This window comes from Phoca vitulina, unplaced genomic scaffold (genome assembly GCF_004348235.1).
Source record: "Phoca vitulina isolate PV1807 unplaced genomic scaffold, GSC_HSeal_1.0 scaffold32, whole genome shotgun sequence".
Classification (NCBI taxonomy): Eukaryota; Metazoa; Chordata; class Mammalia; order Carnivora; family Phocidae; genus Phoca; species Phoca vitulina.
In genome coordinates this window covers 10099393-10126063 of record NW_022589735.1, presented here as the reverse complement: position 1 = coordinate 10126063, position 26671 = coordinate 10099393, and the positions used below count along the sequence as shown (strand labels likewise).

Below are 26671 nucleotides of genomic sequence, written 5' to 3'. Positions count from 1 at the left end.
CAGTCTCCCTGTCAATTCTTTCATGCTGTCCTCGCTCATCTATAGGTCTTCCTCACTGACAGACTTTACACCAATGCCACCATTATTAATTGCTTTAATTATAGCAGTGTCCCCTCCAACAAGTCTTATATCCTTCCATTTCAACCCCTTTTAAACTAAAGTATAATCTAAGTTACGTCTGTACATTGTTTGTAAAGTTAATATTTACTAAAATTTTGGTGGAAAAAATAAAGTATCCTGCTCTCTCCTTTCCGTGCGTGATTTCTGCCTTCCAGGAGCAATTGCATTTCTTTTAGTACTTCCCTTGCCTCTGTATTGCGAAGTAATACTGTTACGTTATTTATCCTTTGTTTTTCATTTTTAAAATAAGTTTTAGTGTGGCATAAATATGTAGAACACAAACATACATTGTAATAAATAATAATTAAAAAGCGTACATTTTTGTAAACACAAAGTCAATCTGTCGAGTTCCTCCCATGTATATTCCAGGGTCATAGTCTTGGTATATGGCATCCTCTGCCTAATACAACAATTTTCTCTTGCCTACAGTCTTTTTTATATGGCTGGCTCCTTCTTCGGATCCTGCCTTCAATGCTCCTTCCTTAGAAATGTCTTCATGGGCCACCCTCTCTAGCATCTCAATCTCCATCCTATTTCTCTCAGAACTTTGTTTCTTTTTATGAGACTTTTCATGATTTATAATTCCTTAAGTATATTTGCCTGGATACCTGATTTTTCCTGTCTTTCCCCCTAATACATAAGGCCCGTGAAGATAGGAATTAAAATCTCTTTTCATTTTTGGAGCTTCAGTGCCTTGCACACTGTCATGTAGCAGGTACGCAGTAGGTACATTTGTAACATGTAATCATCAGGAAGATACAGTAGAACATAATAGCTTTTGGGCTAGACTGGTTGATAAACTTAGAAGTAGATTTAAAACTGAATTTGGTGCCTATTTCTCAACTCACTTTTTTGCATGTTTAAAGAATCCATAAAAATCCCGAGGGATGGGGCACCTGGTTGGCTCAGTCATTTGGACATCCGACTTTTGATTTTGGTTCAGGTCATGATATCAGGGTCTTGAGATTGAGCCCCATGTCCAACTCCGTGCTCAGTGAGGAGTCTGCCCCTCCCCTCCCCACGTTCTTTTTCTCTCTCTCTCTAAAATAAATAAATAAGTATGTTTTAAAAAACCCTCAGGATTAATTTAAAAATCATTCTAAGCAACAAGAGATTACAGTAAAGTGAATGGATGTTAGAAAGTATATGAAGATCAATGGCTTTTCTTGATTTGAGCAAAAATTAGACTATAAAATGAGAAATGATACAACCATTCTAATACCAAAAAGTCAGTAATTTTGGATACTAAATGTTAGGATGGAGCATTTGTTTTTCACTTTACACATTTACCACTTTTCACATCTTCAACATAGAACAGCTTCTGTTTATAATCATATTTGTGATGTCGTTTATCTATAATGGAGTTAAAAAGGAACATTTTGAAATTGTTTTAAAATGCATATCTCTGTCAAATGCTGGCGAAAAGTTAGAGGAGGCCAATGGTTTTCAAGAAAATGGGAGAGAAAGCGTATTTTTTTCATTTGTAAGAGTGATGTGTATTCCTGAGTAATTATTACGAAGATAAAATAAGACTGTTGAAAGAACATAGCACAGAAGGTCATCATGAAGCATCCCATAGTAAAATCTCTAGCCAGTGTCCAAGAAAAGAAGAATAGTCTAAAAACCACAGGAGGATTTCATCAGGGTTTATTTTTGAATATGAATCAGATAAGTGATACAGCCATGGAATGCCCCTGGGTTCCTTTCCAGTCGTCATTTTCCCAGGGATCCCTGCTCTCCAGCCATTCTAACCTTGCTTCTCCTTACACATGCTAAGTTGGTCCGGCCTCTCAGGGTCTTTGTTTCTCCTTCTGCCTAGAATGTTCTCTCCTCTAACTTGCCCTGGCCAACTCTCAGATCTCTGCTCAGATGTCACCTCACCTGAAAGACCTTCCCCACATCACTCTCTAACCCTTGAAATACTTGGCACCTGAATTCATATTGTACACATACAGCTTTTCACTGAGTAAACAGGACTCAAAGGATGCCATAATGAAACCGGGGGTTTGTTCCCCCTGGTCTTCTTTCTGGTGGTGTTCACGAGTTAGGTTGTGAGAAGTCACTTGGTAAATTTAGTCACAAAATTTAGTTAAAATATTTATCCTCTAATCATCAAACCCTCAAAATTCCCCCATAAAGTTGAAGTCTCTCTGCCACATGCCCTCCACATTCAGGCTTGCTTAGAGCTAATCACTTGCAGTGAAGAGGAAGAGTGAAGTCAGAGTCCTTGCTATTTCCCCACCTTGGGCTTCCATTTCTTCTGCTCAGTGCCCTGAGCTTCCTCTGGCTCCTCGGGGGCAGAAACTTTTAGGGAGGCTGGAAAGAGGAGTATGTTTGGGTGACCAGTGGTGTCATGGCTTGGCAACAGTGTCATGGCATGGTAATTGTGTCATGGGACAGTAGTGCTGAGCATTATGTTTGATAGGTGCTTAAAATGGTGACTCTCTGTCTCTCATGGGCCACACTGATGAGTTCTTGGGAGGCTGTCCTCTTCAAAGATGCCCCTCAGTCTCTTGGGATTTCACACTTGTTCTTTGAAGAAGGCTGGTTCATCTTCTCTAGTTGGTCACTTTCAGCGCCTGCCTTGTCCCTTGGGTATATGGGGGGATACTTCCAGGCTATATTTGAAACTGTGTGTGTGTGTGTGTGTGTGTTTGTGTGTGAAATAGAACACAGACATAAATGAGTGTATAAACTATCAAGGTAAAGCTTATTAACAGTGATAGAGCAATTGTATGTGTAACTTTGACTCAGTCGTTTAAATAGCAAATCCTATCCCTTCCTAGAGTGTGTGTAAGTTGGTGATGGGTCTTGCCAACCTGGATCCTCACTGCTGCCCCCCACCTCTGGCTGTACAAAGTCAATACTCATTTATTGAGTAGAGGGTCAAATGAATGAATAGCTAATAAATTATGATATAGAGGGTAGACTGTTATTCAGCAATTAAAAACCAGGCTTATAAAGATTATTTGATATCATTAAGAAACAAAATAACAATTAAGCTATTCTTAAATGGGAAAATAAAGTAGAATATAAAACTTTAGCAAATGTGTGCACAGAGACACACATGCACATACACACAGGTACATACCCACATATATACTTTGTGTGTCTGTGTGTATGTTAATAGACTAGGAAGAAGAATACACATACCTATGTAATTATTCTATGTAATGGGATTTGGGATAATTGTTTGCTTTTTTTAATTATATTTTTTAAGTGTTCTGCTATTTAAATGTTCTGGCTTTATGATCAGGAGACATTTTAAGAAAGAAAATAAAAAGAGAGTTGTAAAACTAAGGAAAAAGGAAAGAAAAATGAAATCCTTGAAACATTCTCCCAAATCTGCCATGGGGGAGTGATTGGGCTCGTCGCACTGAGGGAGGCCTGGGGGCGAAACCCTCAGGCCTCTCGGAAACCCAGTGTGCCTTTGGCAGCTAATATGTCTCATCATATAAAACAGTCAGCTCAAGATAAAGTTCAGAGCCTAACGCAGTATATTTGTCTTTTGCTTTGTGAGGGATGGGGCCTGGCCTTGCTGTTGATGTCAAATTTTGGACATCTACCATTTGTGAGGTGTTGTGCTTGACGTCAAATCCTCAGTGCAGAATTTTTTAAAGATGAGAGTTATTTGGAATAACAATGATATGGCAGGGCCTAGACTTCCTCAGATGGCCTCACAAAGGCACTCTTTGGTTTGAATCCTGTCTTCGCCACATACTGATGTGTGACCTTAGGACACAGTAAATCTTTTTGAAACTCACTTTTTTCAACCACAAAACTAGTGAGATTAGCCTATGTGTCACAAGTTTGCTGTTTGATTAAATGAAATCATATATATGTGTGTGTGTGTGTGTGTGTGTGTGTGTGTGTGTGTGTATATATATATGTATATATACAGTGCCTGGCACACAGACATATTATTTTCTTACATTATTGTTTTCTTATAAATATTTTAAAAGAAGTAAAGAGAAAAGGACTCTATAATTTCTTAATTTCTTCGGCCTTGGTAACTAGAAACAAGTTGGAGGCATGAACAGAGATACACACTCAGAGAGAGGCGCTGGTTTCGGAGAAGGATCAGACATCTGACGTGAGGTGATGAGAAGTGAGCAGGGAGGAGCATGGATCTTGAATGGAAGTAGTGGGCTAAGAGGGGGATTGGGGATTTGGGTATGGGCTCCATAGAGGGTGTTATAAAACCTTTGGGAAGGATCATTGCAGACAGCAGTTGTTGACCAAAGACCTGCTTTGGAGTGAGGAACTTGACCTGTTTAAGGAAACAGAAACAGTTGCTAGAGAAGAGAGCGAGAGCAATGTGATATTCGTGGAGAAGAAAAGTGGTCAAGGGTCAAATGCCTTAGAGAGGAGAACAAAGGACAGGAAATGGTGGGTGGCCCTGAACAATTTCCAGGGTTCAGTGGGGGAAAGGAGAATGCAGGTAGCAAGCAAATTTAGAGTGATGTATTAAAACCAAAAACAAATTTGGAAATTGGGAGTGTTAGATTCCAGCCCTGACACTCGGATGAACTCTCCGTGTGATTCTAGGCAAGTTATGCAATATTTCTAAGTCTTGGTTTTCTTGATTTTAAAACTCCGCTGATGGCCTGATGATTTCTAGGTTTGCTTCTCCCCTTGTAGTTTCACGATACTTTCTGAAGCCCTTTGGCAAGGAAAGAAAACAGAATAATGTTAACAATGTGGTCCCATGAAAGCTTTTCCTAAAGATAGAACTTGGGCTCACAAAGAAGGCAACATTGGGAATGCCGGAAGGCAGAAATCAAATAGTAATTTCCCCTCAGATGGAGTTACAGGTAGAGTAGATGGAATAGATGCTATCAAGAACATTGAATGGATATGTTTTCTTTTGATCTCAAAAAGGAAGAAAATGTTAAGGTAAAAGCAACATTCCTTGAGCACCTGCTGTGTACCAGACGTTATGTATTGAAGGCATGAAACTGAGCTCTATGCCCAAAGCCTTCCCCCAAATAGCTCATGGTCTAATCAGGGACACACAAAAACCATAACTATAGTGGATGTATTAGTGTAATAACGGGAAAGGTACAGCGTAGAAGTGGATTGGGGGGCAGTGGTTACTTTGGAGAGAGGACCAAGTTGGCTTGATTTTGAAGAAATAACCAAGAATGACTTTCTGGAAAGAGAAAATAGCATGTTCAGTGTACCAAGATGTGATCATACAACTAAAAGTTATTCTGAAATATGTTAAAATATAAAATTTGTTCACAAAATTAAAATGTGTTTGTTGGGGGCACCTGGGTGGCTCAGTTGGTTAAGCATCTGCCTTCAGCTCAGGTCATGATCTCGGGGTCCTGGGATCAAGTCCTGCATAGGGCTCCCTGCTCAGTGGGGAGCCTGCTTCTCCGTCTCCCCACTGCTAGTGTTCTATCTCTCGCTATCTCTCTCTCTCAAATAAATAAACAAAATCTTTAAAAATGTGTTTGTTGTAGTTATATATAAAGTTTAAGTAGTAAAAATAAAGCTGGAGAGGTAGGCAAGAATTTATCATGACCTTAAACTTTATATATCTTCATTAAGGATTTAGTTTCCCCCTGTGGGTGTAAAGGGGAAACATCAAAAGGGTCGAGTCAGGAAGAGTTTAGCATTATAAGACAATAGGATGGATAGGGTGTCAGAAGTGTATTTTCATAAACTTGCTTGTATGTATTGAATACACAAATGCATGAAAAATCACTCCTATTTATAGTATTATTGAAAATGATATCTTTTGAATAAAGCACCAACACTCCCATAGTATTATAATTTACATCAAGCCCTATATTATACTTACACTCTGAACTATATAATGCTTTATATACTTTATTTACTTAATGAGATGTATACTGTAACATTACCATACAAAAAATACTCAAATAAAGCCAAATGTACATTGCTCAGATCATGTGGAGCATCAGACATTTGTGTACAATATTTTCACAAGCATCTCAAGATGCCAGATCTTTTCACAACTTCTGTAATTGCTGTTTAGAAACAAAGCACTTGTGCTTCTTTCAGTGTCTCACTAATTCTCTAATATACCTATGGTCAGACAATAGAGTAATCATCCTCAGAACCTCAGGACATTGACTTTCCTATCAAGAACTTCATCATTTGATGTTTTCAATTATATGGGTTCATCTTGTTTTTGGGTTACATTTTCCCATCTCTCTACTCAAGGCAGGCATTTTCTTAACTCTTAGCTAGACTCCATGTCCTCTTTGCCTTTGCTCATAATATCTCCTCTCATGGGAACAACCTTGCCCTCATCGTATCCAGATTCTGCTATCCGTCAAGACTCTTCTGATATCCTGAAATTATAATGATCTAACACCTTCCTCATGTCCTTTAGCACTTACACTATGGAGTTCTTATGATATGCTATGTATTTTTAAAAATAGGGCATCATCAAAGCCTGACAATACGCAGTTTGAGCCTCAGATAAATACCTTCAGCCAGCCCATTGAAAGCTTACCTAGAAAACCAAGGTTCTGGAAAATAAGTTTCCAGAAAGAAGCAGGGAAGAATGAAGAGAAAATTTGAGATAACTATAGTAGTGCTTCAGTTCTGTGAGTGAATGGGAAGTTAGGGTGTGGAAGTAAAGTAGCAATGTTAGAGAAGAAGAGGAACAAGAGTGGAGAGAGTGCCGTGTTGTTTTCTAATTTTTAAGTCATTTTTTAAAGATTTCTTTAAGAGAGAGAGAGAGAAAGAGAGTGTGGGTGGAGGAGGGGTAGAGAGAGAGGGAGAGAGAGAGAATCTCAAGCAGACTCCCTGCTGAGCATGAGCCTGACATCTCAGGGCTCCATCTCACCACCCTGAGATCGTGACCTGAGCCAAAACCAAGAGTCCAGTGCTTAACTGACTGAGCCACCCAGGTGCCCCTTAAGTCATTTTTAAGTTATGTTTGCATTAGAGTTTTAGGATCTATTTAGTAAACCATAATTAACTTGAATTTGAACACAATGAAACATTTATCTTGGTTAATTGAAGCACTTCACCAACAGCGTATTTGGCACATTGACCAAATCAAATTTCATGTGATTAGAATTTAATGACAGTGTCAATGCACCTACATGAAGATCCATTTTCTTGGTTGTCTTAATAAAGCACAGAGGCATCTACATAGAGAAATAAAATGTCAGAACTAGGAAGAAAATAAATGAGTGGTAACATATTAATGTAAGTGAGGGTAAATTTGCAAAATACTGAAGTTCTTGCTAAATTGTGAAATCAAAGAATAACATTCAACGACAAAAGAACAGATGCCACCATATGAGAATATGCACATGATAACAGAAATAAGGGAGGGAACACCTGTTAAACTTAATTTCATTTCCAAATTTTGTGTGAAATGTCTCAAAATATTTAAAATCATTTTGAAAAATCTAAATAAGAACAATCTGGGAGAAAAAATGCTTATAAAGCTTGCATTTATTTTAGATGATGTGCTGTACGATGTTCATTCACATTCTCTCTTCTTTCCTTCTGAAACCGAAAGGACAATATTTGCACTAACGTGAATGCTGCCTAATTGTGGATTGTTGAACACAGGGACCCTTGTGCATAGAGGTTAATATGGATTCATGTTCTTCCATAGCTTGTAAAATCGCAGTGCAGATACAGATTTCTGTTTGGTTAGTAGGAAAAGTGAGGCCTTTATGGTGACACAGAAAACCTCAAGTCTTTCTGCAAGTCTGCTTTAATATAAAGAATTATCTTGAAAGATACTGATCTAAGTTAGAGCACTTCCTTTGCTATAGGATAGTATTCTGGTCTCAGATAGAAAACCCTTCCCTGAAGAAAGAATGCTGAACACTTAGTGCTAACTCTGCCCCAGAGTGAACTGTAGTCAGACAGTAAATATGTATTGAATGAGTGAGTCACCATTTATAATTATTCCAACATTTTGTTCCTTTCCAAAAGTGGCCTTCTTGTTTTAAAAAATGTCTGTAGATAAAGTTCTAACACAACAAATAATTACTGTGAAGTCGTTTCCAAATCCTAACTTAAAAAATTTTATTTCAGAAAATATTTAATATGGTAATATGGGGGTACAAAGGTGAATCCGTTTTGATTCTTTGGAATCCTGAGGTCTCCAGTTCATACTAAAATGTTTGGGTGCTATGATTTATTATGGTTATTCTAATTAATAAAATAAAAATTATGGTGAACATTTATTGAAAGGTTACCCAGTATCACATCCTATGATAAGAGCATTACATGTGCTTTTCCCAAAAGTGAATGTTCTGGACAGCCCTATGCAGCACTTGTGTGGATTAAGTCACTGTATCTTTCTCAAAGTTACTTAGCTGGTAGTAGGTTATGAATCCAAATAATCTTAAGTTCAGAATCTGTTTTTGGAGTCATTAAATTTTGTATGTTGGTATGCAATTCAGTTTTATTTGGTTTATTGTTCTAAATCCAACTATACTTATAACCTTTTGAAAGAATGTATCAGGTTATAAATTTATGATTTAAGGAAACTGAGCATGTTTGCTTGAGATGTTCTTACTGAGCATCATGATACTTATTATTTTAATCATCAGCCATACTGTCAGTTATATTAGTGACCTTCAGTACTGACTGAACCTCAGAAGCATACTGATACATGAGATAAAAGTAACATATTTTTGTATTTTCACAGCATGCATCAGTGATATATATAATGTGATACCATCCACCCTCAGTCCATGTGTAGATGTACTGTATCTTAATGATTATTATTTCAAGTTTTAAATATTTGTTACTGTCCTTTTTTCTATCAAGGGAAGATTTTTTTGCCTTTCTTGTAATTACTTTAAGATTCATTCTAGTTTTACATCAGAGACAATGAACACATGTGTGGAAAATAAAAGAATTCATTGGAATTCATATTAAAATTACCCCCAAAATGGCCCACATATATAATACATGCCTGATTATTTTCCAAGAATTGTCACAGTAAATATTTTCTCCATTATCCCCACCCCCAGTGTGTGTGTGTGTGTGTGTGTGTGTGTGTGTGTGTGTGTGTGTGTGTCTAGGAAAGATGAGGAGAGGGAGAAACAGAGAGAAGGGGACAACAGACAGAGGTGGTGGAACTGTTATTCTAGTACTTGAGAATTTTATTAGTGTTGTAAAAATTTGATAAAAAAGCGATGAGTATTTTTAGATTTATTCTTAAGATCTTTTAACATCAATTCGATATAGAATAAAATGAGATGGCATATTGGCAATCACCTAGTCTTTCTGGAGAGAAGATGTAATATACTTTAATGATTAAAACAAAAGAAAAAGTCTCTTCTGTACTTTTAAGGAAAACACACCTCTTTGTAGTATAGATTTAATTTTTCTTAATATTCAGTCAGAAGAATTATTATATCTGAAGAAGTAAGTATATTATTACTATGTTAGTTATATGTGGATCAAATTAAAATGAACTATACATAATTTTTATATAATTAATTCAAAACAGAATCAATTAAAATGAACTATACATAATTTTTATATAATTAATTCAAAACAGAATGAAGAACTTTGATAGCAGATTGGATATGAATAATGCAGGTTCTAAGGGATTATTTCTTCAAAAACATTGGCTAAAGAGTTAACGGAATAGTCAAATATATGTATTATATATTTTATAAATGTAATATATATACCACAGCAGGATAAAATAATAAAAATCGAAAAGGTCAAGTCATATGTTCTGTGTGGAATATTTTCCTAGTTATAATATAAATTTATGTTCTAAAAAAGGAAGGAAAGAAATGACGAGGCTTAACCTCAATATAATAAAAGGATACCTACTGTTATAAGTTCTTTTTATTGATAATAACCGTATTTTACAGTTTTTAGCTCTCTGTCTACAATTGGCTAAGTTTGAAAACATGGTATTTTATGAAATGAAACATGCTTATGTAAGTGATGATTCATTTTTTTTCTGTAATTTACTGTGTAAAGGTTTTAAAAATGTTTAGTAGAAAGCTTCAAGAGTATTTTATATAATAATTTCAATGCTGTGTCCCCTGCATTTGCTTTGACATGTTACATGCATTACTTTATTAAATTGTGATTGTCGAGAAGTTGGACTATGTGGTGCATGCAATTAAAAACCGTATTGCTCTTCTATACATGCCTACATGTAAGTGACCCCATGGGTCTCCCAAAGTGTGCCTTTAACTGTTCCAGAATTTTTACTGTGCATCTGTTGCTGGCATCTAGCCTCCCACCCACACAGGCTAAGTCTAACTAAATGAAGTTTATGCTAGTGCAATAAAGTATGTAAAGATGAAGTAATAAAATGGGAAGACAGTTACCTTATTAGTGGCATTGCTGAAAAAGCTTCCCTAGAATGTGTGCACATGTGTGAAAGAAAATAGAGTGTGTGTGAGTAGGAAAGCCTAGAAAATAATTTATCCAAATAGTATTTCTTACATATCTTTTTATGTTATATATTCCAGATGGGATTTATACAGCTCAATGAGGACTTCATATTTATTGAACCACTCAATGACACAATGGCCGTAACGGGTCACCCACACCGTGTATATAGGCCGAAAAGGTCCATGGAGGAAAAAGTCACAGAGAAGTCAGCTCCTCAGAGTCATTACTGTGGTATCATTTCAGGTAATGCCTTCTCCCGGAAGGGTTTAACAAATATGCAATATGAGATGAATACATGAAGACTTTTTCTCTTCCCTTTCTTCCTATCTGTCCATCTCTCTGTCCCTCTGCCTGTCTGTCCGTCCATCCAACTACTGGTTTTATGCTTTTCTTAAAATGTGGAATCTCTTCTGGTTAGTATCAATTGAATATATTGATTTTAGACTTCTCTTTTAGTCTTCTGCAAAGTGCTACATTTTGGTATCAAAAGATGGAGCTCTGGAAGGACTTCAGAGATTAACGTATAACATGCCCTGTATCTCTCTCAAACAGTGAAGTGTTCCTCGTGGTATACTGTTCACCTCACTGGCAGAGAAATGACATCAAGAGAATTCCTGATCTCCCGAAACTGAATACTGAGCTCATGGCCTTATTTTAGTCCACCTCTTTGAGCACATGATAGATATCTCTTTACTTCGACCAGATGCCTCTTCTACTGCTTTCTTCTTCTTCTTCTTTTTTTTTTTTTTTATTTGGCCCAAGTAAAAATCATCTTGGAGATTAAAATTAACAGTGTAATAGGGAGAAGAGTAAAGATTTATTTCTTTGAATTTTATTCTCAGTATCAAAATACCTTAAACCTGGACGTTTCAGAAGCTCATAAACATTTCCAACCATCAAATCCTAGTCTTTGTCTGCCAGTTCTGCACAGAAATAAAATGGGGCTGACTGTTTTGTGCACTTTCTTACTTCCTTTGGCAGAGACGTCTGTGTTAGCAAGAACGGTAAGGAAAACGAATGATTTCTATTATGTAAGTAGGACCTGAAAGTCATAGCCAACACTCAGAAAATAATTAGAAGTGTCCCTAGGAAAAAATTTTAGAGATCTAATCCAGACATCTCAGTGAATAGTCACTGATAGGAGAAACATTTCCAGTTAGAATCTAAGGAAATATGAATTTATACAAGAATTCTTGTTGTAAAGACATAAAAAGTTGACTTGCAGATTTAAAATTAGGTGTTAGTAGAGTTAGGGCCAAGATACCAATTCAAAAATTGGTTATGGTATTTGAGGCGAGTTTAGGTCTATGACTTGTGGCAATTAGTAGCATTTGTAGCAGACATAGGCCACTCCTATCCTCGCTTGCTTAGGGTGTACAGATTCAGAAAGAATTACAATATATTTCTGTTTAAATATATTTATCTCAAGTTAATCCGCGATTTCTGTTTTCTTCCGTGAAAGCTCATGGTATCAGTCTGTATGGGAAGCATCTTCAGAAGGGGTTAAGGGGATCTCTGTGCCCCACTATTCACCGGACATGATTTAGTCAATTTAAGTGAGACACATCCCTCTTCTCTCTTTGAAGAGAGAAGGAGATAAAACTGCTGAACAGAAGTCATAGCATTAGGACCAAGCCAAAGAAAGTCTCTTGTGTTGAGGAATGATAGCAGCAACAACTTGGATTTAGTTCATTTAAGGAAATTGTCTTGTATGAATTATACTAAAAATCTACGCTGTGCAACTTTCAAACCACAGTAAGTTCCAGCTCTTCTAATTACTCATGTACAGGATGACACAAAGCAGGCTGTGTGTGCCATGGTGCACAGAAGAAAGGTTTCTAGAAAATAATAATTAATATTATTAATTAATAATTAATAGGTTTATAAAGCATAAACACAGTTAATATTTGGCAAACATTGCTCATAAAGTTTCTTATTATGTTTATTTTTAAGGCATGACTGTTAGGTATTAATTGACCTATTTGGGTCAGGCACTTGCATGCAAGGCGTATTAAGCTGCCAGTTGGATGATTCACCCAGCTTACCTATTTTCCAATATGTTTTAAATTTAGGTCTAGAATTTTAAAAATGGCTTTAAAATTAACAATATGTGAAATAAAATATTGATTTACTTATACCAATATGTCTAATTGTAGCTCTTCCCTTTTTACTTCAGGCTGATGTATTAACATATTAAAAATTTGATTCAACTTTGGATAATGTTGCAGTATTTGCCTTCATGCCATGGAATCAAAAAGTTTCCTTGTATTCAGATTGGTCCTTGCACTATTCTCCTTCATCATTTTAATGCTTAGGTATATTATGTTTCTATGTATTGACTTCATGAATATTTTTTCTGAACAGGAAACTTCATCCTTTAGGATGACTTGCTGTGTTCTTCTATAAAAGATAATAGAGAGAAGGCACATGAGGTTGAGAGCCAGAGCCCCGCTGGATCCAAGGCATAGCTTTGGTTTCACTCCAGCTCAATACTCTTCTCCAGCTCGGTATTCTGTCAATTCCCTTAAACTTTTTAAAAATTTTACTTTAGTATAGTTGCCATACAATGTTACATTAGTTCCAAGTGTGCCACATAGTGATTTGACACTCTGTACATTACTCAGTGCTCACCACAGTAAGTGTAGTTACCATCTGTCACTATACGAAGTCACTACAGTATTATTGACTATATTCCTTATGCTGTACTTTGCATTTATTTATTTATTTATTTATTTATTTATTTATTATTTTTTGTACCTCTTAATCCCCTCCCCTATTACACCCATCACCCCACACCCCTTTCCTCTGGCAACCGCCAGGTCATTCTCTGTATTTATGAGTCTGTTTGTGGGTTTGTTTGGGTTTTTTTTGGTTGGTTGTTTTTTGTTATCTTTTGTAGATTCCACATATATGTGAAATCATATAGTATTTGTCTTTCTCTATCTGACTTACTTATCTTAGCGTAATGCCCTCTAGGTCCATCTATGCTGTCATGCATGGCAAGATCTCATTCTTTTTTATACCTGAGTGATAGTCCATTGGATATATATCACATCTTCTTTATCCATTCATTTTCCCATGGACACTTCGGTTGCTTCCATATCTTAGCTATTGTAAATAATGTTACAGTATACATAGGGGTAAGTATATCTTTTCAAGTTTTCATTTTCTTTGAGTAAATACCTAGCAGCATAATTACTGAGTGAGGTGGTATTTCTATTTTTAATTTTTTGTGGAACCTCCATACCGTTTTCCACTTTCGCACCTTAGCTGCTTCTTTTTTTTTTTTTTTTTTAAAGATTTTATTTATTTATTTGACAGAGAGAGAAACAATGAGAGAGGGAACACAAGCAGGGGGAGTGGGAGAGGGAAAAGCAGGCTTCCCGCAGAGCAGGGAGCCCAATGCAGGGCTCTGTCCCAGGGCACTGGGATCATGACCTGAGCCAAAGGCAGATGCTTAACGACTGAGCCACCCAAGTGCCCCGCACCTTAGCTTCTTTATTTGCAACACAAGCATGACCAGTCACTTCACAGGGATATAGAGCTAAATGGCACAGCTCTTATTCTTAAGAGGCAACCAATGTATTATTTTACTAACTGGTGAGTAAGTAATTATACTGTAGTATGGTAAGAACTCTGACAGTCAGTCAGTACACAAGAAACTGATATCAGGGGACTGAGCCACAAAGATCAAGTAAAACTTATCCTGATTACAGACTTATGTCTCTGGGGAAAAGGGGAACAGAGAGTGCAGATTCTGATAATGGACTTTGGAGTCTCCGCCTATGTTCACAAACTTATGCTACCGCTTCCTAGCTGTGCGACTTTGGAAGACCGACTTTCTCTCTCAAAAGCTTCATCTACAGTATACAGAATGGGGATAGTGATACCCGAACCTCAGAGCTGTTGTCAGAATTAAATTAGATTACGTATGAAGGTGAAAAACTTGTGTGAAGTTTTTAGTGCATGTTGTTAGGCAGGGAAGAACATTTTAGGCAAAAGGAGCAATGCGTGCAAAAGCATGAAGGCAGGAGACAGCATCCATGGGGGGGGGAGCTGAAGCCAAATGGCTGCAGTAGGGACATGAGATACAACTCTGCAAAGGTGGGCATGAACTGGATGCTGAAGGGACTTCATTGTGTGTGCTATGGTAAGGACTTTACATGGGAGCAAAAAGGTTTTAAGCAGGCAAGTGACATCAATATATATTAAATAACATTTTAGTAAAAACTTATGGATATCTTTAGGACTCACTGTTGCAAGAAGGAGATTTGTAGAACTGAAGAACACCGATCTATTTGAGCAGGACATAGAGATGACCTCTATTCTTAGAGTTAACTTAACCAGAAATAGTTTCCATATGCCATCTGTTACTGTTGTGGAGATTACTGTCATTATATGTCGGGCATTATGGAGAGCACACATTGAGCATTGGTGACTACACATTTTAAAATTTCTTCACTAACTGGAAGTGTGTGGTATCAACTAGACAAGAAGCCATCAAAGAGAACATCTTAATAAAAAGATTACTTCAATATGCATGATTCATATACAATGGTTAACTGGTGTGATGGAGTCTACCATTTAGTTGAGATTCTTAAGAAACATTCTAGGATGTTCCATGTAGTCTCTTTAAATATAACATGCAAATAAGAATGTAGCACCGTGGCAGATTGGAGCTAACACAGCTGTCACTAGCTGGGGTGATAAAGGAAACAAACTTTTTTCTCTCTCTTACTTTGTCTACTTACCATTCTTTCTACAGTTCAAAAGCCCCTCATTTTATAACTCTCCCCTTGGTTTCTTCTTGTCTTATTTTTCTTGCATCTCTGTCTCCTCCGTGGGCATATCTTCTTCCATATATACACCCCCGAAATGTAAGCATTTCCCTGGGCTTCCTCCTTTTCTATTTCTTGCACCACACAGTTTCCTAAGGGTGATATAATCCAAATCCATGGCTTCAACCTCACTTATACATTGATTAGTTCCAATCCCCGTTTTAACCTCTCTCCTGTCAGGTGTTTAGTCACTGGTACTCAGCTGTCTCTCAGACACTTCAGACTTAATCAATCTAAAGCTGAACCCATCATCTTCCTTCCCAAACTCCCCTGCTGATATCCTCCACCATCTATCTACCTAGTCACTCAAAAATAAAAACTAAACAACCCCCTACCCCCACACAAACCAAAACAAATAACAACAGCAACAAAGGAGAGTAATTCTAACCACATCCCTTTTCTTCCCCTAAGTCTGATTAATTTTCCTTGTGATGATGTCTACTTTCTAATATTTTGCCTATCTTTTCATCCTTTCTGTTCCTACCATTGCATGATTTTCACATAGAAAGTCAGTGACATATCCTTGTAAGAGAGCTGTATATATATTTCTCCCCTATAGTTAGTTTATTTGGTGTTGACCCTGCCAAGACAAGTCTTTTCATCTACTTGCAGGAATGCCTCCTACTAAATATTACAAGTGTATACAACAATATACTAACTGTGGGTAGGTTTGAGATTATGATTAGAGAAATTACAAAATTCATTCCTAATTGTTATAGACATCAAGATACAGATAAAACCAATTTCTTATGTTGTCTTTCATCAAGGTCTTTGGTTTTAATTACTAAATATGGATCCATAAAGTGAACTTTTAACTCTTGTGGTCCTGTTGCAGATGGCTTCTGTTGTTTTTGTTCTTCAACGTTGTGTTTCATGACATAATGCCTTTTTAAAAAATTATTAAATAGGAAGTCTTTGCATTTGTGTTTATAACACTTTTGTTTACTTACTTAACTAATTCTTTTTGATAATTTGGGTAAAACTTTGTTCATTAAATAGACTTCAGTCTGGGTCACTGCTAGGAAGAAAAGGAGAAAGTGTAAATTATGAAGATATCTCAGAACAGTAGAGTTTCCAACAATGGTAGTGGGATATAGTTCATGTTAGATCTCAGAGATAACTCAGTTGGCCCTAGAAGTCAGTAATAGAAGGGAAGCAGTAATGCAGAAATTCAAGGTATAAATTAATCCTGGCACCATGAAAAGATGTTGGAGGGCAAGAAAGGTGGAATAGATAGTCTGCAAAGTAGAATGGAATAGCCTTGAATTGAATTGACAGGTCAAGGCCACAGTACCTGGAACAGGACTCAAGGAAAGCAACTTATCAGAAGCTACCATCATGGGCTAGAACTGTGAGAATACATACTTTGAAATTCAAAACAAAGTTAGAGACACCCAGGAAAACGTGACCAATTGAACACACATGTTTATCTCCATGGGAGTCTACTAAACACCCATGTTTACTTCTAGGGATTCCATTAAAATTATAGTAAAGAATATAATAAAGATGTCAGCTCCCAAGTACAAGTTTGGGAAAGAGGTGGTAGCAGTTTAGGGGCATCAACAGAATTTTGGTAAATGGCAAGGAGCAGAACAGGTAATCAGTGATTTAACAATGCATTGTGGAGATGGTTGCCCAAGTGTAGAAATTTATTAAGACTAATTGAATTGTACACTTCAATGGCTCCATGTGTTGTCATGTACATTATATCTCAATAAAGCTGTTAAAATAATAAATTCATTATTGAAGTATCACATGCATACAGGAAGTTGCACAAATGTTGTGTCCAACTGCTAAATTTTCCCAAAATGAAAATGAAAATATCCCCAAATTTTCCCATGTAGTTAACACTCAGATCACAATATAGAAAATATTAGCACCACAGATGTCCCCCTTATGCCCTTTCCTAAGCACTAATATCTCTTCCCCCAAGATATTTGTTATCCTGACTTCTAATATCATATCTTCCCAGTTTTTGTTTCTATAAATGGAAGCATATACTACCTACTCTTCTGTAATTGGCTTTTTTACTCAGCATTATATTTGTGAGGTTCATCCATGTTCTTGCACATTGTAGTTGTTGGTTCATTTTCCTTGCTCTAGAACATTCCATTGTATTAATAGGCCAAAATTTTTTCATCCATTATACTATAGACGGTTATTTGAACTATTAAGAATAGTACTACTGTGAATAATTTGTACATGTGGTTTTCATGCATTTCTGATGAGTATATATTTTAGATCATTGATCATTGGGTATGCAAGTGTTCAACTTTAGTGGTTACTGCTAGCCAGTTTTTCAAAGTGTTTATCCTAATTTAAACTCCTTGCCTGTATGTGTATAGAACTTCCATTTGTCCCCACATTCTTGTCAACACTTAATATAATCATCTCTTTATTTTAGCCATTCTGGGGATTTTAGTATTTTAATTAATTGTGGTTTTAATTTGCATTTCCTTGAAGACTAATGAGACTGAGCACCTTCTCATATGCTAATTAGCCATTTGGATGTCTTTTCTTGTGTGTGAGAAATGGCTGTTCAAGTCTTTTGCCAATTTTTCAGTTGGGTTATCTGTTACTTATTTAGAATAGCTTTTAATTTACTATGGAAAAGCATTGTAACTATCTTCTCCCACTTGGTGGCATGCTTTTCATTCTGATAGTGGCATGTTTTAATAAACAAATTTTACATTTTATGTACTTAAATGTATAAATATGTTTATTTGTGGTTACTGCTTTTAGTTGGCTCTGTTTGAAGAATCTTTATTTCCCTAAGGAACTTCTACTGTGGGATCCTGATGGAAGACAGAACCCAGTCTTTTGTAACCCATGCATAATGTTTTAGTAATTAAGGGCCTCTGCCTGAATTGAGGATGTGTGAGGCAATCACTTAAAGCAATTTCTGCAAGTAGACCTTTATTTTGTCACTGGTTTCAAAAAGGAAATTGTGATTTTTTTAATTGGGTTATTTTATTTACTCTGTGCTAGAAATTTGAGTAATACAATCTTATTATAAGACATCAACAACACTAGAAAGTAGATGTCGTTGTTTTTCAGTTTACAGATGAGGAAACCAAGGCTAACTGAGTGACATTAGTTTCCCAAGTGGCAGGGCTAATAAATGGTAGAAGTCTGGTCTGTTTGATCCAAAGTCATGCTCCAAAGCCAGATGCCCTTATAGATTCCATGTGTGCAGGGAACTTATTTGTTTTTTGCTCACCATTGTATCATCATCAGCATATTTTGGTATTAAGTTAACATTTCTTAGAATTATTGAAGAAATGGGAATTTTGTATTTGCTTTCCTAATATGGAGTCACATTGGAAAATCCATTTTTGTGTTGCAGATAAAGGAAGACCTAGATCTAAAAAAAAAACAGAAAGTGGAAGAGGGAAACGATATTCATACAAATTACCTCAAGAATACAACATAGAGACTGTAGTGGTTGCAGACCCAGCAATGGTTTCCTATCATGGAGCAGATGCCGCCAGGAGATTCATTCTAACCATCTTAAATATGGTAGGCAAACTTTAAAGTGCGCTTGGAATTTTTTCAAGAAAACTCTAAGGAAGAAATGTGTGAGTATAATGACATTCTTTAAAAATTAACTCATTACTATTCCTTTCTTTTATTGACATCAGTAAAAAAAAAAAAATGCTTTGAGTATGCCAAATTGCTCCATCTCAAAAGAGATATCAAAATAATAATTCACATCTTCTAGTAAAAGAAACCATTCTTATTGTTGATTTTGATGTGGCAAAACTCTCTGTTAGTCTTTTCTCCCTTTTTTAAATGCCCTTCTTTTCATTCTCTTATAAAAGGCCATTTGCTGAAATTAGAAATGTTATACTTCTTTGTATGTGCGGCCCCACCCAAAGTATTATACATTATGAGGTGGCACAAAAGTGGAGGTTGGTAATCCACCGAGCTCTTACATAGGTATGTAAAATTTGATGTCAGATATAATACTAGTTTGTGAGTAAGACCTAATAGCAGATAGCTCAGTTTTTAAGCAGCTGGATCACATGTGGCTAAGTTCAGTTAACAATTTCTGGACTGCAAAAATCTAGTTTGTACCTAGCATCTTACAGATATTTACCACCAAATGAATCCTTTGACTTAATTGCATACCCTGCTGGTTAAACCTCCTGCAAGGCAGAATTAGAAGGTTGGAGTGAAGAGTGGTTCTTAGGGGAGAATGAACATAAATAAAAGCCAAAGGCAAATGTCCATTTATGATTCCAGTTACCATATAAGGCAGGGTAGGAACCCCTGATTCGAGGATAAATATATGATGTTTCACAAAATTCTATTTTTACTGTTTTTGCTCATTTTTACTATTTGGCTTACTTGAGTGGTGAACAGATTTTCCCATACTTCTGTCATTTCTATGTTCAGCTACCCCCAGAGCGCTCCGCCAGCATTCTTTTACTGGGTTGACTAACATAAGCCTACCAACTTCAGTTTCTTCTACGTAGTTCTAGAACTGAAAGTAGAGGTTTGGTTTTACATTCTATTACAAATTAAATAAATACCAATACCATATTTTACAAAAAATCAAGGCACCACATAAAAATTCACCTTGCTTTCCAGCATTACTACACACACCATGCTTTGGGAAAAACAATTATAATGAGGATCTGATACCATTAATCAACAGTGGCCTGCAAGCTTGTCTTCCTGGGTAGCATTGAAGAGAAGAGCTTTGAAAACCCTTTTCCTTTTTGGCAGCTAGCTTGGGGAGAGAAAAAAAATACTCCAAGGAATGAATCGGGAAGTGGCATAATGCAGGCTTAGTTTTCAGGACTGTTTCTCAGAAGAAAGGAGGACACTGGCATTTTGTGGTCTTAAGAAAAATTCTAGGGTTTAGTTACTAAAATGCTTGTCTTCAGTATTGTGAAAGGCCATCCTTCCCTCTGTATCCCACTGAAATGCCTAGACAGTCAAGGTTGTGATGAGTATCTCAGAAGCTAGGTCTAAATTTCTTGGTATTTAAAATGAATTACCTAAGTTATTCTTGCCTATTAAGCTAATTTTAAAGTTACTTAAATGTTTTTAAAATATATATATATATTTAATATTTATATATATATATATATATATATATATATATATCTCAACTAAATTGAGACTTCTCCCATGTCTGGGCCTTAAGAAAAATAAATATGATTTTCAGTTTTATTTTAGGATTTTTATTTTTATTTGTTTTTAGGTTTTTAACCTTTTCCAACACAAGAGTCTTGGTGTGCAGGTCAATCTTCGTGTGATAAAGCTTATTCTGCTCCATGAAACTCCAGTAAGAAAGTCTTGAGTTTTTTGTTCAATTAAGTGGGTGAGAAGTTGTGTTCAGGTACTTTTAAGTAAAGTGAATGTGAGGAGTATGTTTTTTATTGACTTGAAAATCCAGAAATATCCACTAAGTCCCTTAAACTATACATGAAACTGGCCTTTAGATTTGGTTAATACCTCAGTTTTATTCTAAAAATGGAATGTTCTTTGTTTCCAAGATTCCTGACAACAAACCTTAACTTTCCAAGATGTAATTTTTAAAAGTGATTTTTAATGACAGTTTTATTTTCTTATTTAAACATGTGCTTTTGAAACCTTTTCTTATCTGTAATTCATTTTAGACAGAGAATATTCTGTGGTACTGTTTTAGTATGCTGCTTAACTAGATCTTTGGAAAACATTTGTTTCTAAGTTGTAGAAATAATTAAGTCATTTAAGTCTCAAAGTTCCACATTCTTAATACACTGCTCTTCTTTTTCAGAATAGTATGGAACAGATTTTGTAGTTATTTTACCCTCACAAAGTTTCAAGATTTTTAGCTCAGGCTGAATTAATTCTGAATGTCTTCCAGGTTCTAATTAATGTTGTTATGGTCAGCAGTCTGCTTTAGTAATTCATGATGTCTCCTCAGTTTTTAGTTTTTTGTATATCTGAGAATAATTTGCCTTAAAGTGAAATATCTTCTTTTGCAGGCAGATCTATATATTGGGCACCATGGAGAGAAAATGCTAGAGAGTTTTTGTAAGTGGCAGCATGAAGAGTTTGGCAAAAAGAATGATATACATTTAGAGATGTCAACAAGCTGGGGAGAGGACATGACTTCAGTGGATGCAGCTATACTTATAACAAGGTAAATTTTCCAAAGCCAATTAAATGACATTCCTAATTTGATGGCTGTGCTGTTAATTGGATTAATTTCTTCAGAGAATGCTTTTATTCCAGGTTTTGTGTTCCAAAAAACTTTTGGCATAATGATTTTTGTCATCTCCCTCAATTTATAATAACTGATTTCTGAACAGGCACATTTTGGATGGCATATTGACAAAACTTTTGGCTAGTTAATTCAAAAAAGATTTTTACCCTCAATTTCTGATATGAAGACATAGCCATTGATGATGATAAGTGAATTTTGGTGGAACTTCAACAGTCATCACCATATGAATAAAGCACCCAATATGTTAAACTCAGCAATTTATAAACTTAATGTTACCATCTGAGAAAAAAGTTTCAATTAAATCTCTAGCTAATTAATTTTTGTTTACATTGTGAATGTCCTTACTACTAACACATATTTGTAATGCAGCATTAAGGGTAAATATAAAAAGGTGAAATAATGAGCAACAATATACTCTATAAGATCACTCTATGTTAGTAATAATAAATTTCTTGCTTAGAGTTATTAAAAATGACTAGTAATTCATTATTCTCTGGCAAGTTAGTATCAATAGCATTGACATTTCACATCACAGAATACATAGTAACATCTAACCATGATTTTCTGTATTGGGTCTATTGACTTCATGATAGCTTCTTGTTGCTGAATTATATAAAAACTATTCTAGTTATAAATTATTCATAAAGGTGAAAAAAATATATTGCAAGAACACACTTGGACTTCCACTTCCAGCTATGTAGGTGGACCTGCTACTGGACTTATACAATAAACAATGATAAAACGGAAGAATATTCATGAGGCAAATGCTTTAGTCATTGGAGCATGAGCAGTGCAATACTGCAATCTCCGAAAGAAGGAAAATTTATTAAGTGAGCCCCACAGTCAACCCAGCTTCTTGCTGGGACAATTCTTTGGTGCAGCAAGCTGGAATCTAGGTAAAGCACAGCGGTCCTGCTGAGGGTACCATAGATGAGGGTCCCATGCAAGGAATGGTGCCGAGAAGTCCATGTGTAGACCATCTGTGAGTACTTTGCAAGGTTGGTCTGAATATATATAGATAGAAACTTTCCAAAAGCATCAGAGTGCTATAACTATGGAGGTTAGATTTTTAAAAGATGCTAGGAATTGAGTAGATTCAGGCCACAAGAGTGGAGCAACTTTATTAATACCTTGTCATCACTCCTGGTACTTAGCTGAGAAAACAGGAAGGCCGAGCCTTCATAGTAGGAACACTGACCTGGAGAAATGTCTACTCTGACCTACCCTAACAAAGTCTGAAACCAAGCACCTATAAGATAATTAGGGAAGATAGAATTTGGAGATTGAGTCCCACCAATTTACAAAAGCTTGGGAATTATCTTGAGCTTTAGATAGATCCTCCCTACCAAGGAATAAACTCAAACCTTGCTAAGTTCCGAGTGACCTGCCAGTAACTGAACTGCCTTCTGAAACAAGAGTCAGCCCTCTTCAGAGGAAGATAACAGAATCCTGAATCTCTTTAACATTATCATCTACAATGTCTCAAACATAATAAAAATTAGCCAAGCAAAGAAACATGAAAATGTGACCCACGGTCAAGGAAAAGTAGTCAATAAAAACTGACCCTGAGATAGTTCAGATGTTGCATTTACCGTTCAAAGTATTGTAATTGAAATCTCAATGGGTAAGAAAAATTATTTGAAGATGTAATGGCAAAATTGTTTCCCAAATTGATGGAAAAAAAAACATAACCCTTATAGACCTAGGTGTATCTTAGGTAAATGAGTGAAAACCAAAGATACCGAAAATAAGTTTTAAATTGGCCAGAGAAAGAGATACGTTACACAGAGGAAACAATCTTAAGATCGATGACTGACTTCCTATCAGAAAAAAATGAGTCCGAAAGACAATAAAAATGGTATCTCTAATGTATGTATCAACAAAAATTCTCAATGAACTTTTTAAAAAGATTTATTTATTTGAAAGAGACAGAGAGAGCGGAGGGAGGGGAAGAGGGAGAGAAAGAACCTCTGAGCATGGAGGCTGATGCAGGGCTGAGTCCCTGCTGAACATTGAGCTTGGTGCCGGGCTCAATATCAGGACCCTGACATCATGACCTGTGCTGAAATCAAGAGTCAGACGCTTAACTGACTGAGCCACCCAGGTGCCCCTCTCAATGAATTCTTAAATGTGCTTTCTTAATCTATGAAAGGGTATCTACACATGTATACACAAAAAAAATCTACAGCTAACATCACGCTTAATGGTGAAAAACAAATGTTTTCCCATTAGGGTTGAAAGCAAGGCAAGGATGTCCACTCTTATACTTCTATTCAGTTTTGTACTGAAGATCAGAGCCAGTATAATAAGGTGGGAAAAAGAAAAAGAAAGGTATACATATTGGGAAGAAAAAATAAAAAGCATTTCTCTTCACAGATGATACACCTCGGCACAAAGAAAATTTTAAGAAATAAAGCAGCAAAATTGCCAGAAGTTATAACTGGATTTTTCAAGGCCACAGAATATAAAGTCAATTTATAAAAACAATTTTATTTATATATATAGTAGAAATGAACAGTTGGAAAAATTTTATGGTAACCTCCAAAACCATAAAAGATATAAGAAAAATAAAAAAATGAGTAAAACCTCTAAAATGATACCTCCATAGCACTGCTGAGAGAAATTAAAGATCTAAATAAAGGTTTTTATTTATTGGAAAACTAAATATTATCAAGATGTCCATCTTCCTCACATTGACGAGAGTCACTATAATCTCAATGAAAGTTTGTGCCAGCTTTTTTTTTTTTTTTTTTTTGTAGAAATTGGCAAGCTGATTCCAACATGTATTTGGAAAAAGAAAAGATATAGAAGAGTCAAAACAATTTTGTAAAAGAAGAATAAACTGAGTGGGCTTACATTATCTGATTTCAAAACCTATTATAAAGCTTTGGTAATCAAAACAATGGGGTTTGGGCAGGAACTTGGTAAAGATGAATGAAGTGGAATAAAGAATCTGGAAATATAACCATACATATATGGTCAGTTGACTCTCAAAAAACCCACCAATATAATTGAGTGATGGGAAGATAGTCTATCAATGAGATGACTCTACAACATCTGGGTAACCATGTGAAAAAAAATGAATTTCAACCCTGCTTTACAACTTATGTGATGTTAATTCATAATGGAGCATAAAAAGCTACATGAAAGCTACAGCTATCAAATTCTTAGTAAAAAAAAAAAAAGAAAGAAAGAAAAATGGAGAATATCTACATGACTATAGGGAGGATAATAATTTCTTGGATAGTATACAAGAAAAGCACTAATCAAAAATTCTTAAAAATAATCATTTGGACTTCTTCAAAATTTAAACCATCTTATGTCCAAAAGACATTGATATGAAAATGAAAAGACAAGCCCTGGATTGGAGAAAATAGTGGCAATACTTCTGTCTACCAAAGCATTTTTATTGAAAATGTATATTTGTATGTATGTGTATACACATATATAGTATATAAATATAAAAAAGATTAAAACTCAGTAAGAAAGATGATCAAATAGAAATGACCTGTGTTTGTCCAAATACTAGCTGGTGATTTTGAATTGATTAAATGACCTCTCTGAGTCTTGGCATTATCAACAAAATGAGGATAGTAGTACTGGGTCAAAAATATAAGACATCTTGTATAATATCTACCAAACAGCGAATGTTCAATAATTTTACTCCAAACAAATAATTGTGTAAGATCCTGTGTGTAGACTCGTACTCATGTGGAAGACCTACTATCAGAAAGACCATTTGTTGTATTATTATATTATAAGTGTTTTTATATTTATAGTTTTGTCAGCCCATAGTTAAAATTCACTTTCCTTTTTTATAAAATGATAATTTTGTAACATTGTGTGTCAACTACACTCAAAAAAATTTAGAAAGAATTATAATTTCATACCACATTATCTTAACACATTTAAGAATCATCACTAAAATCATCATTTTATTTTGTCTTATCTTATATTGCTAGGGAAAACTAGCAACAAGGGAGGTAAGAAGGGTTAGTTAAGAGTGGCTTTTAAACCTTTATAACATATTTAAAAAATAGTGGACACAACAGTTTCTTTTTTCAGGACTTTGAAGAGAAAAGTGGTATTAGAAATGAGGAATGAAATTAACATCACAGTATTGGTGGGGGGAAGACTTGCATGTAGAGAGTATGATCCTAATATTATATACATTTTACATGTATTTAGTTATATACAATGTATTTAGTTATACGAATACATAGGAAATAAAACTGGAGAAATAAACTTTAAAATGTTAACTATAAGTATTCCCAGATAGTGGGATTATAAGCTAATGTTTTAACTTTATTCTTGTATTTCTTAAATTTCTATAAGAAATACACTACATTTTAATGAGAAAAATATATGAATTAGTAATCAAATTATGAGTATCATCCTCTTCAGTCTCAGAAGCATTATTTTGAACACCTAACAACCATGAGAAGGAAGACAGATCTCATCAGGTGACAAGTATATAAAACTCATTTGTGGCTAATGCATTCTGACATGGTTATTTCTAAGGGGTCTTTTAGTTATGGATAGAAAATCAACGTTTCATATAACACTCCATTCAATATGGAGCACTGGGTGTTATATGCAAACAATGAATCATGGAACACTACATCAAAAACTAATGATGTAATGTATGGTGATTAACATAACATAATAAAAAAGTAAAAAAATGAAAAAAAAAAAGAAAATCAACATTTCATTGTCTAAACAGGATTTCTGTTCAAAACCCAATGCAGAAGCCTTTGTTGAGAGGTAAACTTTGCTATGGTTTTGCTGTCATTTCATGTTTTATGGAAAAAAAAAATCTTTGTACACCTCTTCAATCCTTTAGTAGAAATGTTGATTTCAATTTTTTGTACTCTGATAGCTAGAACTTAGAATAAGACCTAATAGATTGCTTTTGATTTTTGGATCACATGGGAATAAATAGAAATAAAATAGAAAATAGAAAAATTTTTGGTTGAAAATAGGAAAAAACTATCAAAGGATATACACACATAAAATACTGGTAGCTGCTGACTAATAATTCTCCTTTTATTTCCTCCTGGGAATCAGGCTTATTTGAAGGATCCCTGTTTCTCCATATCATTCCATATCA

The 26671-nt window shown here is 35.4% G+C and overlaps 1 protein-coding gene across 1 annotated transcript in view; it reads left to right on the top strand.

Moving 5' to 3' along the window:
- The window catches only part of ADAMTS19 (ADAM metallopeptidase with thrombospondin type 1 motif 19), a 250382-nt gene that overhangs the window by 41124 nt on the left and 182587 nt on the right, over positions 1-26671 (top strand). Inside the window, exons 3-6 of the mRNA XM_032425158.1 lie at positions 10578-10743; positions 18685-18857; positions 20551-20634; positions 21320-21477. Of these exons, the coding sequence (XP_032281049.1) occupies positions 10578-10743; positions 18685-18857; positions 20551-20634; positions 21320-21477 (581 nt within the window). The remainder of the gene's footprint in view (positions 1-10577; positions 10744-18684; positions 18858-20550; positions 20635-21319; positions 21478-26671) is intronic.